Source organism: Mercenaria mercenaria, chromosome 1 (assembly GCF_021730395.1).
Source record: "Mercenaria mercenaria strain notata chromosome 1, MADL_Memer_1, whole genome shotgun sequence".
Taxonomy (NCBI): Eukaryota; Metazoa; Mollusca; class Bivalvia; order Venerida; family Veneridae; genus Mercenaria; species Mercenaria mercenaria.
Genome location: NC_069361.1, coordinates 42,877,271 through 42,891,244, shown reverse-complemented (window position 1 = coordinate 42,891,244; position 13,974 = coordinate 42,877,271). Strand labels below are relative to the sequence as shown.

Below are 13,974 nucleotides of genomic sequence, written 5' to 3'. Positions count from 1 at the left end.
GGGAGTCGTTGGAATGCTCAGCTCAGTTTTGAACTCTCGGTTGAGTTTCTTTGCCTCATGTACGAAGCTGCTACGTTTGAGCCATCTAGCTTGGCTTTCATGGGATGGTCTTGAAAAGACCTGAACTTCTCTGCTTGAAGCAGAACCTTTGCATGCCTTCTGCCTTGTAACGGCTGTGTGCCTGTTAGCTTCTCCATGAAGGAGATTGGTGTAGACTTTGTAGCACCTGTCATGATCCGCAGTGCTTGGTTCTGAACCTTGTCTAAAGCCTGTTGGTTAGTTTTGGCAGTAGTGGACCAGGCAGTTGAGCTATACTCTAAATGGGGTCTCACTGTTCCCCGATATACTGTCTTGAGTATTTGCTCGTTTGCTCCCCACGTTGTTCCAGCAAGTTTGCGCATCATGGCAAGCTTTTTATGGGCCTTCCCTTCTGCTTGACTAATGTGGGGCTTCCAGGTTAGCCGTTTGTCAAAGGTCACTCCAAGGTATTTTGCCTCTTCTGCTTCAATCAGCGAAGTATTTCCCATCTTGATTTTACCCGCCCTCTGCTTTGACGACAGGGAGAATAGTGTGGTGGACGATTTCTCTGTATTGATCGATACACACCAATCTTCAGCCCAAGCTGAAAGCTTGTTGATGGCTTCTTGCATCCTGTATGTGGCTGTAGTGGCATGTTCTTCCTTACACCATAACACCAGATCGTCAGCGTAGAGAGCAGCCTTAACTCCTTTCGGTAGTTCAGACACCAGATCATTGATGAAAAGCAAGAAGAGTGTAGGGGATAAGACTCCACCCTGTGGGACACCATGACGCAACAGGAACTTCCTACTACTGGCATGTTCTAAACTGACTCTTGCTCTCCTGTTGTGGAGGTATGACTTAATCCACCTCAGCATGTGACCTCCTACTCCAGTCCTCATCAGCTTGACGAGGAGTCCATCAGTCCAGACTTTGTCAAACGCCCTCTGCAGATCAATCCATGCTGTAAGCATGACTTTCTGCTCTTGGAAGGCGTCCTCTATCTCTTGCGATAGATAAGTGGTCTGGTCCTCAGTGGAGCGGAATTGTCTGAAGCCAGCTTGTTGCGTTGCAAATAGGCTGTTAGTCTCCATGTACCACTTCAGGCGTACATTCACAATCCTCTCCATGGTCTTTCCAACACAGCTGGTTAGGCTGATTGGGCGGTAGCTTGCAGCCTTCTTTGGATCCTTCCCTTTCTTGTGGATGGGGATCATGACTGCCTCTTTCCATATCTGTGGAAGCAGTCCTTGTGTCCAGCTGTAGTTGTAAATTTCCAGGAGTTTGCAAATTGCTTCAGTGCCTAGATGGGTCAGCATTTCATTTGTGACTCCATCTGGTCCAGGAGACTTCTTTGTCTTCAACTGCCTAAGAGCTGTCTGTAGCTCATGCAGTTTAAGACCCTGCTTCATGCATTCTGGTGTCACTTGGCTTGTCTGCCTTTCCCTTTTTTCTCTTCAGGCTTCTCTTTGCCGTTCCCTGTTGATGGGGATGTTGGAAACATCTTTGTAATTGGAGGCAAAAGTGTTTGCCGTTTGTTTACCCGTCAACAGTTCACCATTCTCTTCCAAAGTTACTGAGCCTCTTCCTGTTTCTTCATCGTTCAGCTGTCTCGTCAATCTCCACAGCTTTTGGCCATCTCGCTCTAGGTTGAGCGAGGCTGTTTTGTTTCTCCAGCTCTTCCTCTGTGCTTCCCGTTTGTGCCTGGAATTTGGCCTTGGCTTGCTGTAGAGAGAGGTTATTTTCTTGTGAGGGATTGTTTTCTGCTTCCTCCCTGGCTTCTGATAACTTTGCCTGTAGATTCTCCAACTCTAGTAGGGCTTATAGTCCTTTCTTGCTCCCCTTGGAATGGCGCTGTAAGCAGCCTTAAGTATACTGGCGTTGAAGTCTTTGACAACCCGGCTGATTTCTCTACCTTCCACTCTGATGTCTTTACAGAGCTCATCACTCAGACTTTGGTAAAAGGTCCATCTGGCCTTCTTGTAGTTCCATCTGGGGATGTTGGATGAAGTAGAGGCTATACGGTCCATAGTGAGTTGGACTGGGCGGTGGTCGCTACCTCCTAGTTGTTCACTGACTTTCCGCTTGACATGTCCATGTATGTCATCAGTACATAAAGTAAGATCAGGGGTTGATGTTGTTCGCCAGCTTCTGGAGTAAAAAGTTGGGGGATCATCTGGCTTGTTGATGAGGTTTAGCTTGTTATCATCTTGCCAGGTCTCCACTTCCTCTCCACGTTTATCCAGGTGGTCATATCCCCAGCTTTGTGAGTGACTGTTAAAGTCTCCTACAATGATGAACCTGGTTTCATCAGTTGTAACTTTGTCAAGGGACAGAGCTTTGTCACTTGGAGAGTATATGTTCACAAGTTTCAATCTGAAATCGTTCTTTCTGAGGCTCAGAACTTGGAACTCGGAGTCATCCATATGCGTGTTGGTCTGGACAGCGCTGATGTTGTTCCTGACCAATGTCATGATGCCTCCTTTTCGTCTGCCAATTCTGTCACAGCGGAAACACTGGTATCCTCTGACTTTGAAGGATTTCTCTGGCTGTAGGTGAGTTTCCTGAATGCAACAGACATTGATGTCTTTCTCGTGGAGGATATGCTCAAGTTCAGCTTTCTTGTTGAAGACACCCTCCGCATTCCAATGCATCAGCCTGAAAGGTTGATGCGGATTGGTTCTTTTCCTTGGTATGTTCCTCCTTCTTCTCTTTGCATGTTGTGGATTGAAGGAGGGACCCCCAGTAGCTGTGGGTGGACTCTGTCGAGGCTCAGAGCCCGGCACTGAATCCCCCTGGAGGGACCTCAGAGATTCAGCACCACGTTGGTGAATACCGGATGGCTGTGTAGACATAGCGATATTGCATGGTGCTGTGGTTCGTTAGAGAGTGCCAATGGCCCAGCACCTCTGTCTTCAACTCTCTAGGTTTCTTTCGGGGTTACCTCACCCTTAGTTCCGAGTTAAACCCCTATCCTGGGAACACAGGAGCTATTTGTTCCATAGCTGGGGGTCTGTTCATAGGCATCAGGGCGTGTCCACACACCGGTGTGCCTGGCATGCCACATGTCTGGGGGCAGACCTCCTCCGAGTCCTCTGCAGTTCTGCCTGAGGCCGCAAGGTGCTCAGTTACTGTGTGGCGCCAACTCGGAGGCACTGCAAAAGGGCTTGTCTGCAGAGAGGCTGTGTACTGGCAGGGAAGACTAACACACTCGGCTCCTTTTTCACCAGAGGGCTAGCCAGCGGTGGAGGCTGAAAGCGGAAGGTGACAAGCACACAACACACAGCACACCACACTTGACGCATCAGCAGACCAATTGCCACACCATCGATTTAATTATTTCTGGCAATAAAACACTTAACTTGATATGATGTATATGTTTATGTTGTATATCATAAATATTGTCAATCCTGTTCCAAGTGGTTTAAGGATGTCTGTCAACTGCGGTCGTTCTCCTTTGTATAGTGTACGAAATGCTGATACCCGCAGCTAGTTGTGTGCTATTTGCTTTTGCTTAGATTTGTGTGTGTTTGAAATATGACGATTTTTCACTATATGAATGGTCGCAGTACCCTTATGAAACTTTCAGGATATAGTATTTATCAGAAAATCTATATACATAAAAGAAGAACAGAGTTAAAGAAAAGTAAAAAATTAGGCAGCGGAAAATACTGACAAACGAAAATGACCGGATACCAGTTTCGAGCGTACTTTAGAATACTCTTCAAAAAGGAGAACTTCACAAAATTTTGTAGCTTTAACTTACACGTGTTTTGAAATTTCGTCTCAGTATGGCAATCTAAGAGTAAGCATTGCATCGATCCATATAAGGTATATTGTCTTAGTTACCATTAAATTGATATTTTTCATCGAAATTATATCTGTCGGTCAAATCATGTGATCAATGGTGCGCCCCTATATTCGGATAGTATTTTATATCCGAACATGAACAAACATTTTATAAGTAGGTTACAGATTTATGGTTTCTTTATAAATTCTTCATTTTTATCCAACACAGAATGTAATAATAGTTTGATTGTGTTGTTATAGGCAGTTGCTAGGGGTCAGGAATGGTGTTATTTTTGCCATTTTTACTGAACTTTGTTATACTCGTTATTCCTTTATATTCATAACTTTATCATGACATCACAGTATATTAGGGGTTCTAATTGACCAATCAGAGAGCTGCATTTTCGAGTACCTGCCAGTTTCCACTTGGGTATAACAAAATATATTTACAATGAACATATAGTGACTTTAGAAATAAATATCACACTATTTTAGAAATCAAATTAAGACTTTTCACTGCACATGCCCCATATGATGCTACAAACAAAAAAACGTTTCGTTGAAATATTATATGGATTTAATACCTTTATTTTAGTTAAAAGTTTGAGATTTTACACAGGGAGTCTATGATAAAGTCCGAGTAAAATGTAATCAATACCCAAGTGAAATAAGTATCATTCCGCAATGTTTTGGAAATGTTAAAATTATGAATTTCTGATTAATTGTTTAAACTATCCCAAAACAATAATCAATCCTTATTTAGGGGAATTCCAGGTATATAAAACATTGTCACAAGCTGTAGTCTAAACAGTTATGCACGTAGTTTTCTAGATGTTGGCTTTCTCATACTGATTATATAAAATGTCTAGCAATCGCAGTGTTGTACAAAATCGAAAGTAAAGTAAAACCATCACGGTGTCTCTCGACTCGAGATACTATATTAAAATGAAGGAAAACAAATGAAAAGGTGCAAGAGTATACATTCTGTTTAAAGAAATGGCTCTTTCCAAACAGAGGCAAAGCTTAACTAATTTAGAGTTTAGTAAGCAGCTTGCAGCTACTGATATTATATAGCCAAAAAGGAGTCTACGACACCTCGCCGAAAGAAACTTTGTCGAATACAACACTTTGCCGAATATGACACATGGTCGAAGCTACCAACTCGTCGAATTTGGTTGAAAGTTCATCAAAAACTCGGAAAAGGAGTACTTATAATATTCAACTAGAAAAGAAAGCGGAAACACTTTTATTAAACAGCTGTGCTTGATTTATAACAAAATCAATCAGGTAGATTAATCGAGTTAGACTCTTATTTCAGTGTCTATTATTATATGCGATTCCTCTCAGAAATTCTTCAGACAATCGTTTCCCAAATTCCTGCACCACTCTTTGTAGTGTCTCGTTCATCTTTTTTATCTGAAATAAAAGGTTAAAAGAAACTTAACAGAATCAGTCTTGAACAGTTAAATCCTTTTAAAGTCAATTTCTTTAATAGCACCACGTAAACTTATTAAACATTCTGGCTTTTCCTCCATTACTTGTTTGCTTTTACAGAACCACTTTACAATAACATACCATAAAAAATATACTGAACCTAAAATTATAATTATTTGTCACTTACCCATAGGCTTCTCCGGTCGAATCCAGAAGAACTTTGTTCACCAAATAACACGTTTGTAATCAATTATGGCTATTCGTGCATTGAATTAACGGTAAAAGTAACTTATAAATTGTTAATGCCAATAATATAATCATTTTTTTATCATAAATTTCAAAGGGAACAATTTCGACCAATGGTCGTACTTTATATGAAAATTAGACCAATTGTCGTATTCAGCGGTGTCGGATTCGACCTTGTTTCATCTCCGGCGAAGTGTCGTATTCGATGAAGTCTTTCGACGAAGTGTTGTTCACCGCCAAAAAAGGTCTAGGGCTTCGATGTTTTTACAGGCATTCTGTAAATGTACAGATAATCCATAACTTAAATGATTTTTCAGTCTTTAGATTAGTAGAGTGAAATCTGTTGAAATTACAATTTAACTCAAAATGTCAGGTTAAAATGAAATGTTTTAATTTTAAAGATTAATAGGAAAATTTTAGACAGTTTCTAGATTCTGGTACAGTTATTGGACCCCTATTAACTACTTCCTTTGTTATATTATAACAATACCATTTCTAACTTTTTAATATTTCAAAACATACTTGTGAAGAGCAATGGAAAATTGTACTTTATAAATAGTAAGCCTTGAAACTCTGTCAAACAATTTTGTTGGCCTGTTCAGTCATTTCATCACTTTTGTATGAAATTTGTATGCTTTCCAAGGATTTTTTATAGTTAGATCTAGGTGTAATAGCTCTCACCTATTTTTTCATGATATCTGATGTAATTTTGAATAGAATAAAATACATTTTTAGGAAAGAAAGCAATGATCAATAGTGTACTTCCATTGAAAAATTCAATTTAATATAGCATTGACCCATGATAACCATCTAGAGAATGCTTTGGTCAGCATTGGTCAAACTTGATAGGATTATTACATACATGATCAATAGCTGTCCTTGGTCCCCTAATATTGTTAAGTAGGTCAAGGGTGAAGGTCAAATTGTGTTGACTGACTTTGAGATTGGAAACAGTTTCTGATGTAAACAAAGAATGCTTGGGCCTACAATGGTCAAATTTCATAGGAAGAGTGCTATTTTTAGGGGTAAGTAGGTTAAAGGTGAAGGTCACAGTGACCCCGAGGCTGAAAAAGGTTTAGGTCTGATCAATAAGAGAGAATACTTTGGAAAATTTTGTTTTCAGACCTTACAGATCTGTTGTTACATGTACTGATAATTATATTCTGAAATGCATTTCAGCTTGAATCTATAGACAGCCATGGAGAAAAGTACTGTCATAGGGACCTTATTCCAGCAATCATCACTCAAAGTTGAAGAAGTATGTCACAGTTTGATCAACAGCATACAAAGTAATCTTGATCAAGGTTTTAAATTTGAGGAGATTTCTTCATACAGTCACAATCTAGCTGTGTTGAAAGATCTTTTGTGCTGCAATGGAGCTGTTGAAAATAGGAAAGATGCAAAACAGAAAGGCAAGGATGAAGATCTCCAAACAAATGAAAATCTTGCGGACATAAAGTTGAATATTGTTGAGAAGATTTGTTTGCCATTGTTAGGGCATTTATTTCCATCTTCAGATTCAAGGCCTGAGGTTCAAGTTTTGTTAGGAGTAACAGGACAACTGGTAGCAGTTTGTGTTAAAAATAATGACGGAACATTTCATAGTGTTCTTGAATATATTGAAATGAACATTGAGAAATTTGAAAATGCAAAGCCAACTAATTTTGATATGCAACATGATAGAGCCATTGTTGATATCCACACCATTCTAGAAGTTATGAGACACGTTATAAACTCTGTTGCAGGTGTTAAAAATGTAGATGATCAAATTTTGGCACGGTTAAAATCAATTTTTACTAAACTCACTGAAAGTTTAGAGTATATTTCTGTTGAGCTGATAGGTAGTGCCAGTGTTCCTGTGCTACTGAAGATTATGAAAGTTGATTGTAGAAATGCTCCACATTATCTTGACTTTATTTGGAAATATATTCAAAATTTCTCACAGTTAAATGATAGAAGGAAACAGTTTCTGCTACTCTGTGGCTTTGCAAACTATTTCTTCCCAGTTAACGGAGAAGTTAAATGCGTAGATATCAAACAAAAAGAAGAGTTTTGGGAGATACTTCAGTCTGGTTTATATAGCAAAGACTCGGTGAACCGGAAACGTTCTCTGTATTTGTTGAAAAGGATAGTGGATATATGCGAAAGTACGCTGACTGACGTAAATACTGAGGCTGCTCAGCCGATATTCTGGTGGAGTAGAGATAGAAGTCCCGAATTGTCAAAAACATGGCAAGATTTTATGCTGTTAGCTGAAGTCTTGGAGGAAAAGCAGGTAAATGTTATCATGTTTCATAGCTTTATCTTCTGCTGCTCTATTAAGTAACCAGACTCTATCTGCATGTAGCAATACCATCTACCCAAGAGTTCTGTTCAAGTTTTGTAGCAAAATTTTTACAACTTGGTTAAATAGCTGCTGCTTTGTGCCTGATTAATTAGCTTGTTTAGTGAAGTCTTAAACTGGAATAAACACAAATGGACATTTAATTTATCTGAATAGTCTGTTATGTTTTCTTTCACTTACAATGCTTATCTCTGACATCCCTGCTTTGTAGCAAAATTATTCTATGAATTCACTAAAACCAATCGTCGAAAATGTTTGACTATATTTCACACCCTTCAAGAAGACAAACATCTTTGGTTAGCTTGAAAATGAGTGTAGAAAGTATATGTACAAAAAAAAAAATTATATAATTATTAGTTTACAATAAGTTAAATGCAATATATAACTGAAAATTCATTTTATAGGTACATGTTATTAGACCCCTTTTACCAAGGATGAAATTACTTGTGAAGGCCTCTGAAATGCCACCAGGAAAAGGTTTGTTACAACAACATAATTGAGCCACGCCATGAGAAAACCAACATAGTGGGTTTGCAACCAACATGGATCCAGACCAGCCTGCGCATCCGCGCAGTCTGGTCAGGATCCATGCTGTTTGCTAACAGTTTCTGTAATTCCAATAGACTTTGAAAGTGAACAGCATGGATCCTGACCAGACTGCGTGGATGCGCAGGCTGGTCTGGATCCATGCTGGTCGCAAACCCACTATGTTGGTTTTCTCATAGCACGGCTTTTTTAGCAGTTAAAGGTTTTACTGGCAAAAGCTCCCTGATCTTTCGACTATTTGTTTCTTTATAAAGATTTGTCAGAAGCTGGTGTTATAATAAATAAAATTAATATCTACATTATACAGTCAGTGACATCAAGGCTTAATCTTGTTCAGTTGATTTGAGGTACACATAACAATGATTATAAAATGTATAATGTTTAGTTTATTTACTTAAGTACTTTGATATCTTTGTTTCTATAGGTCAGCCTTTATTACATACCTCCTGGTTGAAAACAATACTGTTAAGAAGTTCCTACCATGAAAGTTTGCAGATCATCCGATGGTCAGCTGAAACAGTTCTCTCCCTTGATCTCTCCAAGTGCCCTATGATAGAACAAGGTTTGGATCAGGTTTGTACAAAACAATTTCTCTTTCTTAATCTCTAATTTGCCATTTGCCAAATGATAGATCAAGTTTAAGATCAGGTTTGCATCAAATTGTTCTTTCCCTTGATATCTCTAAATGCCCTATGATAGAACAAGATTTAATGTTGGCGTAAGTGCCACATGATATAACAAGGTTTAGATCAGGTTTGACCAAGTTGTTGTCTCCCTTGATCTTTCTTAAGTGCCACATGATATAACAAAATTTAGATCAGGTTTGAACAGATAGTTATCTATCTTGATCTAAGTTCTGCATAATAGAACAAGGTCCAGATCAAATTTGAATCAAATAGTTGTTTCTTTAGATCTCTCAATCCAGAAATCGGAAAGAAACAGATCAGGTTTGTGCCAAACAGTTTTATCCCTTTATCTTTTTCCATGCCAGTGATAGAACTAGGTTTTAGATTGGGCAATATTTTTCATCTCTGTAAGTGCCCCATGATAGAACAAGTTTTTGATCAGGTTTGTTTCAAACAGTTCTCTTTCTTGATCTCACTAGTGCCCTATGTTAGCACAAGGTTTAGATTAAGTTTGTACTATCAAACAGTTATCTCCCTTGATCTCTCTCAGTTTCCTTTGATAGAACAAGTTTTATATCAGGTATGTACCAAACCTTTCTCTCCCTTGATCGCTCAGTGTCCTGTGATAGAACAGGGTTTACATCATTTTTAGCTCATCTGATTTTTTGAAAAAAAATGATGAGTTATTGTCATCACTTGATCGGTGTCGGCTGTTTAAGTTTTATGTTTAGGTCAGCTTTTCTCCTAAACTGTCAAAGGTATTGCTTTGAAACTTGCAACACTTGTTCACCATCATAAGCTGACCCTGTACAGCAAGAAACATAACTCCATCCTGCTTTTTGCAAGATTTATGGCCCCTTTTGTACTTAGAAAATATAAGATTTCTTGGTTAAGTTTTATGTTTAGGTCAGCTTTTCTCCTAAACTATCAAAGCTATTGCTTTGAAACTTGCAGCACTTGTTCACCATCATAAGCTGACCCTGTACATCAAGAAACATAACTCCATCCTGCTTTTTGCAAGAATCATTGCCCCTTTTGGACTTAGGAAATCAGTTTTCTTGGTTAAGTTTTATGTTTATGTCAGCTTTTCTCCTAAACTATCAAAGCGATTGCTTTAAAACTTGCAACACTTGTTCACCATCATAAGCTGACCCTGTACAGCAAGAAATATAACTGTGTCCTGCTTTTTGCAAGATTTATGGCCCCTTTTGGACTTAGAAAATATCAGATTTCTTAGTTAAGTTTTATGTTTAGGTCAACTTTTTCTCTTAAACTACATGTATCAAAGCTATTGCTTTGAAACTTGCAACACTTGTTCACCATCATAAGCTGACCCTGTACATCAAGAAACATAACTCCATCCTGCTTTTTGCAATAATTATTGCCCCTTTTGGACTTAGAAAATCAGTTGTCTTGGTTGAGTATTATGTTTAAGTCAGCTTTTCTCGTAAACTAGCAAAGCTATTGCTTTAAAACTTGCAACAGTTTTTCACCATCATAAGCGGACGCCGTACATAAAGAAACATAATTCTATCCTGCTTTTTGCAAGAATGATGGTCCTTTTTAGACTTAGAAAATCATTGGTAGGACAATATTTCTATTATACAAAAAAAATCAGCTGAGCGTCAGCACCCGCAAGGCGGTGCTCTTGTTTCCCTTGATTTTGAAGTGTTACATTACAGGGCAGTGACTTAAATATGTGTAAGAAAAAAGACAATTGTTTTATATTTTTGAAATATGCAATTTACTTTGAAAAAATCAATTTGTTTACTACATTTTTTCCCAAACTATACTTCATCTATGTTTACATTTAATTTTTTTTATATTTTTCAGTACCTGGCTGGTCCAATGTTGTATTCACTACAAGAACCAAAGCTGTATGTTAGGTAACTATACCTTACAGACAGACCGATTCTGTCATGATTTCTCTGTAATACAAACTTTGACATGTACAGCTTAAAAAAGTGTGTTGATTAGCATCTCCGGCTGGGTTTGTACCTGTAATGACAATTTAATAAATAACAAACCTGCAGTAATAACTTACATAATCAACATTACAGTGTTTTCAAGACCACCTCCAACTGACCATTAGTTGAAAACCTGCTTTGACTTTCCTTTGAACCATTAGCCTGCTAAATTTCTGTTAAAAATGGACTGATCCATCATTCAGTTTGGGCAATACCATTTATTATTCGAAGGGGTGTTCTCTGAAAATTAACTGACTGAATAGCAAACGGTGGAGACCAAGATCAGCCTACATGGAGGTGCAGGCTGATCTTGGTGTGCACTGTTCACAAAAGCAGAATCACTTCCTACCAGTAGGGTAAAAGTTAATCATATTTTCAATTTTTCTGGGTTGAGAGACCACCTGTGAACAAAGACCATTTAAGCTGAGTGAAATTCAATGTTAAGGCTTTGCAACCAGCAAGGATCCATATCACTGCGCGTCCATATTGTTTATTTATCCCCGCATCCATGTTGTTTATTTATCCTCACATCCTTGTTGTTTGTTTATTAGTTTTAGCACTTATATGCAACTGATAAGTGAACACTGGATCTAGATCAGACTTCATGTATCTGCTGGCTGATATAGATTCATAATGGTTGCAAAGTCTTAAAACTGGTTTTCATACAGTGCTGATCTCTTTTAGCTTGTCTGATTTTTCAAAAAAGTCTACAAGGTATTGTCATCACTTGATTGCCGGCGTCGATGTTGGTTAAAATTTTGTCAAGGTCCACATGTTTTCAAAAACCATAAGAGCTACAGCTTTGAAAATTTGCACACTTGTTTATCGTCATCAGGTGACTATTTAGACCAAGAACCATAACCCTGATTTACATTTTATCAGAATTATGACCCTTTTTGTACTTAGAAAATTTGAGTTTCTTGATTTGAATTTTCTCAAAAACTATAAGAGTTACAGCTTTGATACTTTTCACACTAAGTCTTGTTAATCACCATTAGGATATTATGTAGGCCAAGAACCATAACTCTAACCTGCATTTTGTTAGAATTATGGCCCTTTACGTCATCGGGTGGGGTGGGGAGGTGGGCGTCAAACTTGGTTTCCGCGCAATAACTTTAGTTTGGAACAAGCTATAGACACCAAACTTGGCCTGTAGATAGATGATAAGGAGACGAAGATTGGGAATGCATTTGGATGAAGGTCAAGGTTGCTGTTGCTAAAAATAGAAAAATTGGTTTCCACACAATAACTTTAGTTTGCATTGATGGTTTGAAATTAAACTTGGCCTATATGTAGCTTATAGAAAAACCAAGGTTGGAATTATATATGGGGTCATTGGGGTCAAGTTCAAGGTCAGGATAACTTATTTAATCTTCACACTTAGAAAATTCCACGGTGACGCAGTGGTCTAGAGCGTTGGGCCAAAAGCTACTTTTTAGTCTGTGGGACAGAAGGGCATAGGTTCAAATCCAACTGAGATCCAGACAAATTTTTTTTCTTTTTTTTTTTGGTCAAGGTCACAGTTACTAAAAATAGTTTTTAGCTCGACTATTCATAGAATAGTAGAGCTATTGGACTCGCCCATGCGTCTGCGTCCACGTCCGCGTCTCGATTTGGTTAAGGTTTTGTATGTAAGCTGGTATCTCAGTAACCACTTGTGGGAATGGATTGAAACTTCACACACTTATTCACTGTGATAAACTGACTTACATTGCACAGGTTCCATAACTCTGTTTTGCTTTTTTACAAAATTATGCCCCTTTTTCAACTTTTGTATTCATTCAATTGACAAGGCTGTTGAATAGTCGAGCGTTGCTGTCCTCCGACAGCTCTTGTTCTCTCTAAAAGTAGATTTCTTCTCAGTGTGATCATCAAAAAGGTGGTTTCCACTTTATAATTTTAGTTTGGACTTACTTTCTGCCACCAAACTTTGTGTACAGCAAGCTTATCTGAAAAATTAGCTTTGAATGATATTTGGGGTCACTGTTACTAAAAATAGAATAATGACTTTGCATTCAATATCTTTAGTTTGGGTACACTTATTGTCAGTATACTTGGTGTGTAGATAGCTTTTATCAAACACAAAAGGTTGGAAATGTATTTGAGGTCACTCGATCAGGGTCAAGTTCAATGTAGCTAAAAATAGAAAATTGGGGTCATATTTTAAATAAAAAATAGATTTTTGTGCTGTGGAATGGAAGGGTGTTGGTTCAAATCTCACTGAGATCAAAAAAAAAATTTTCTTTTAAAAGAGAAAATATGACAAGTTGTGTTAGTGTCTAACATCCTTTTTTTGTGTACTTTAAGTAGGAGAAATATTAAAAGATTACATGTTAGTTCCAAGCTTATACCTGTACACTGTATCTACCTTTGATGTATTTCAGAGAATCAGGGTCCCCACTTGGGACTATGCCAGCTATTGCCGAGAAGCTTGTGAATTTCTTTACCACATGCTGGGATGTCATGTCACCTGAAAACAAAGGTAAACTGCTTGTTTATTCCTTCTTTATTTTGTCTGCCCTATTGGTTTTGCAATTTTTACAGTGTTTAGAAATACCAGGTTTACATTTGTTTGGTCTATAACTCAGTTGCATATGCGGAAGTGTTTTGGTTCAGGGAGAGAGTGGCGGCTTCCATGGATGAATGATGAAAGTTACAGGCTTGCTTCTTACCACTGTGGAATTCTTTTATGTGAGGAAGCCATCCCGCTTGCTTGCAAAAGGTGGATGGTTCTACCCAAGTCACAGCCTGTACCTGAAGTAATACTGGAAGAGGCAACTGGGGTCTTCCTCCTCCATGAAAAGCTGAAAATTCACCATAAGACCTATGATTGTGTCATTGTGACCCAACAAAACAAACGATGAAGAGAATAATTACATTTTCAGTGTCATTCATATTCCATTTTACTGTAATATTCATTTATAGGCTTTACAGTACTAAGTCTTACTGTTGAAAAGTCAAGTGATACCAGTATGAAACAAACAGAGATGAATACCTTTTGCTA

General features: G+C 38.2%; 1 protein-coding gene across 1 annotated transcript in view; it reads left to right on the top strand.

The window, feature by feature from the left end:
• Window positions 1-3,703: 3,703 nt before the first annotated feature.
• LOC123540750 (probable methyltransferase TARBP1) overlaps window positions 3,704-13,974 on the top strand; it is a 43,301-nt gene continuing 33,030 nt past the window's right edge. The window contains exons 1-6 of the mRNA XM_053543374.1: window positions 3,704-3,849; window positions 6,667-7,762; window positions 8,236-8,308; window positions 8,802-8,950; window positions 10,837-10,889; window positions 13,355-13,452. Of these exons, the coding sequence (XP_053399349.1) occupies window positions 6,686-7,762; window positions 8,236-8,308; window positions 8,802-8,950; window positions 10,837-10,889; window positions 13,355-13,452 (1,450 nt within the window). The 5' untranslated portion in view covers window positions 3,704-3,849; window positions 6,667-6,685. The remainder of the gene's footprint in view (window positions 3,850-6,666; window positions 7,763-8,235; window positions 8,309-8,801; window positions 8,951-10,836; window positions 10,890-13,354; window positions 13,453-13,974) is intronic.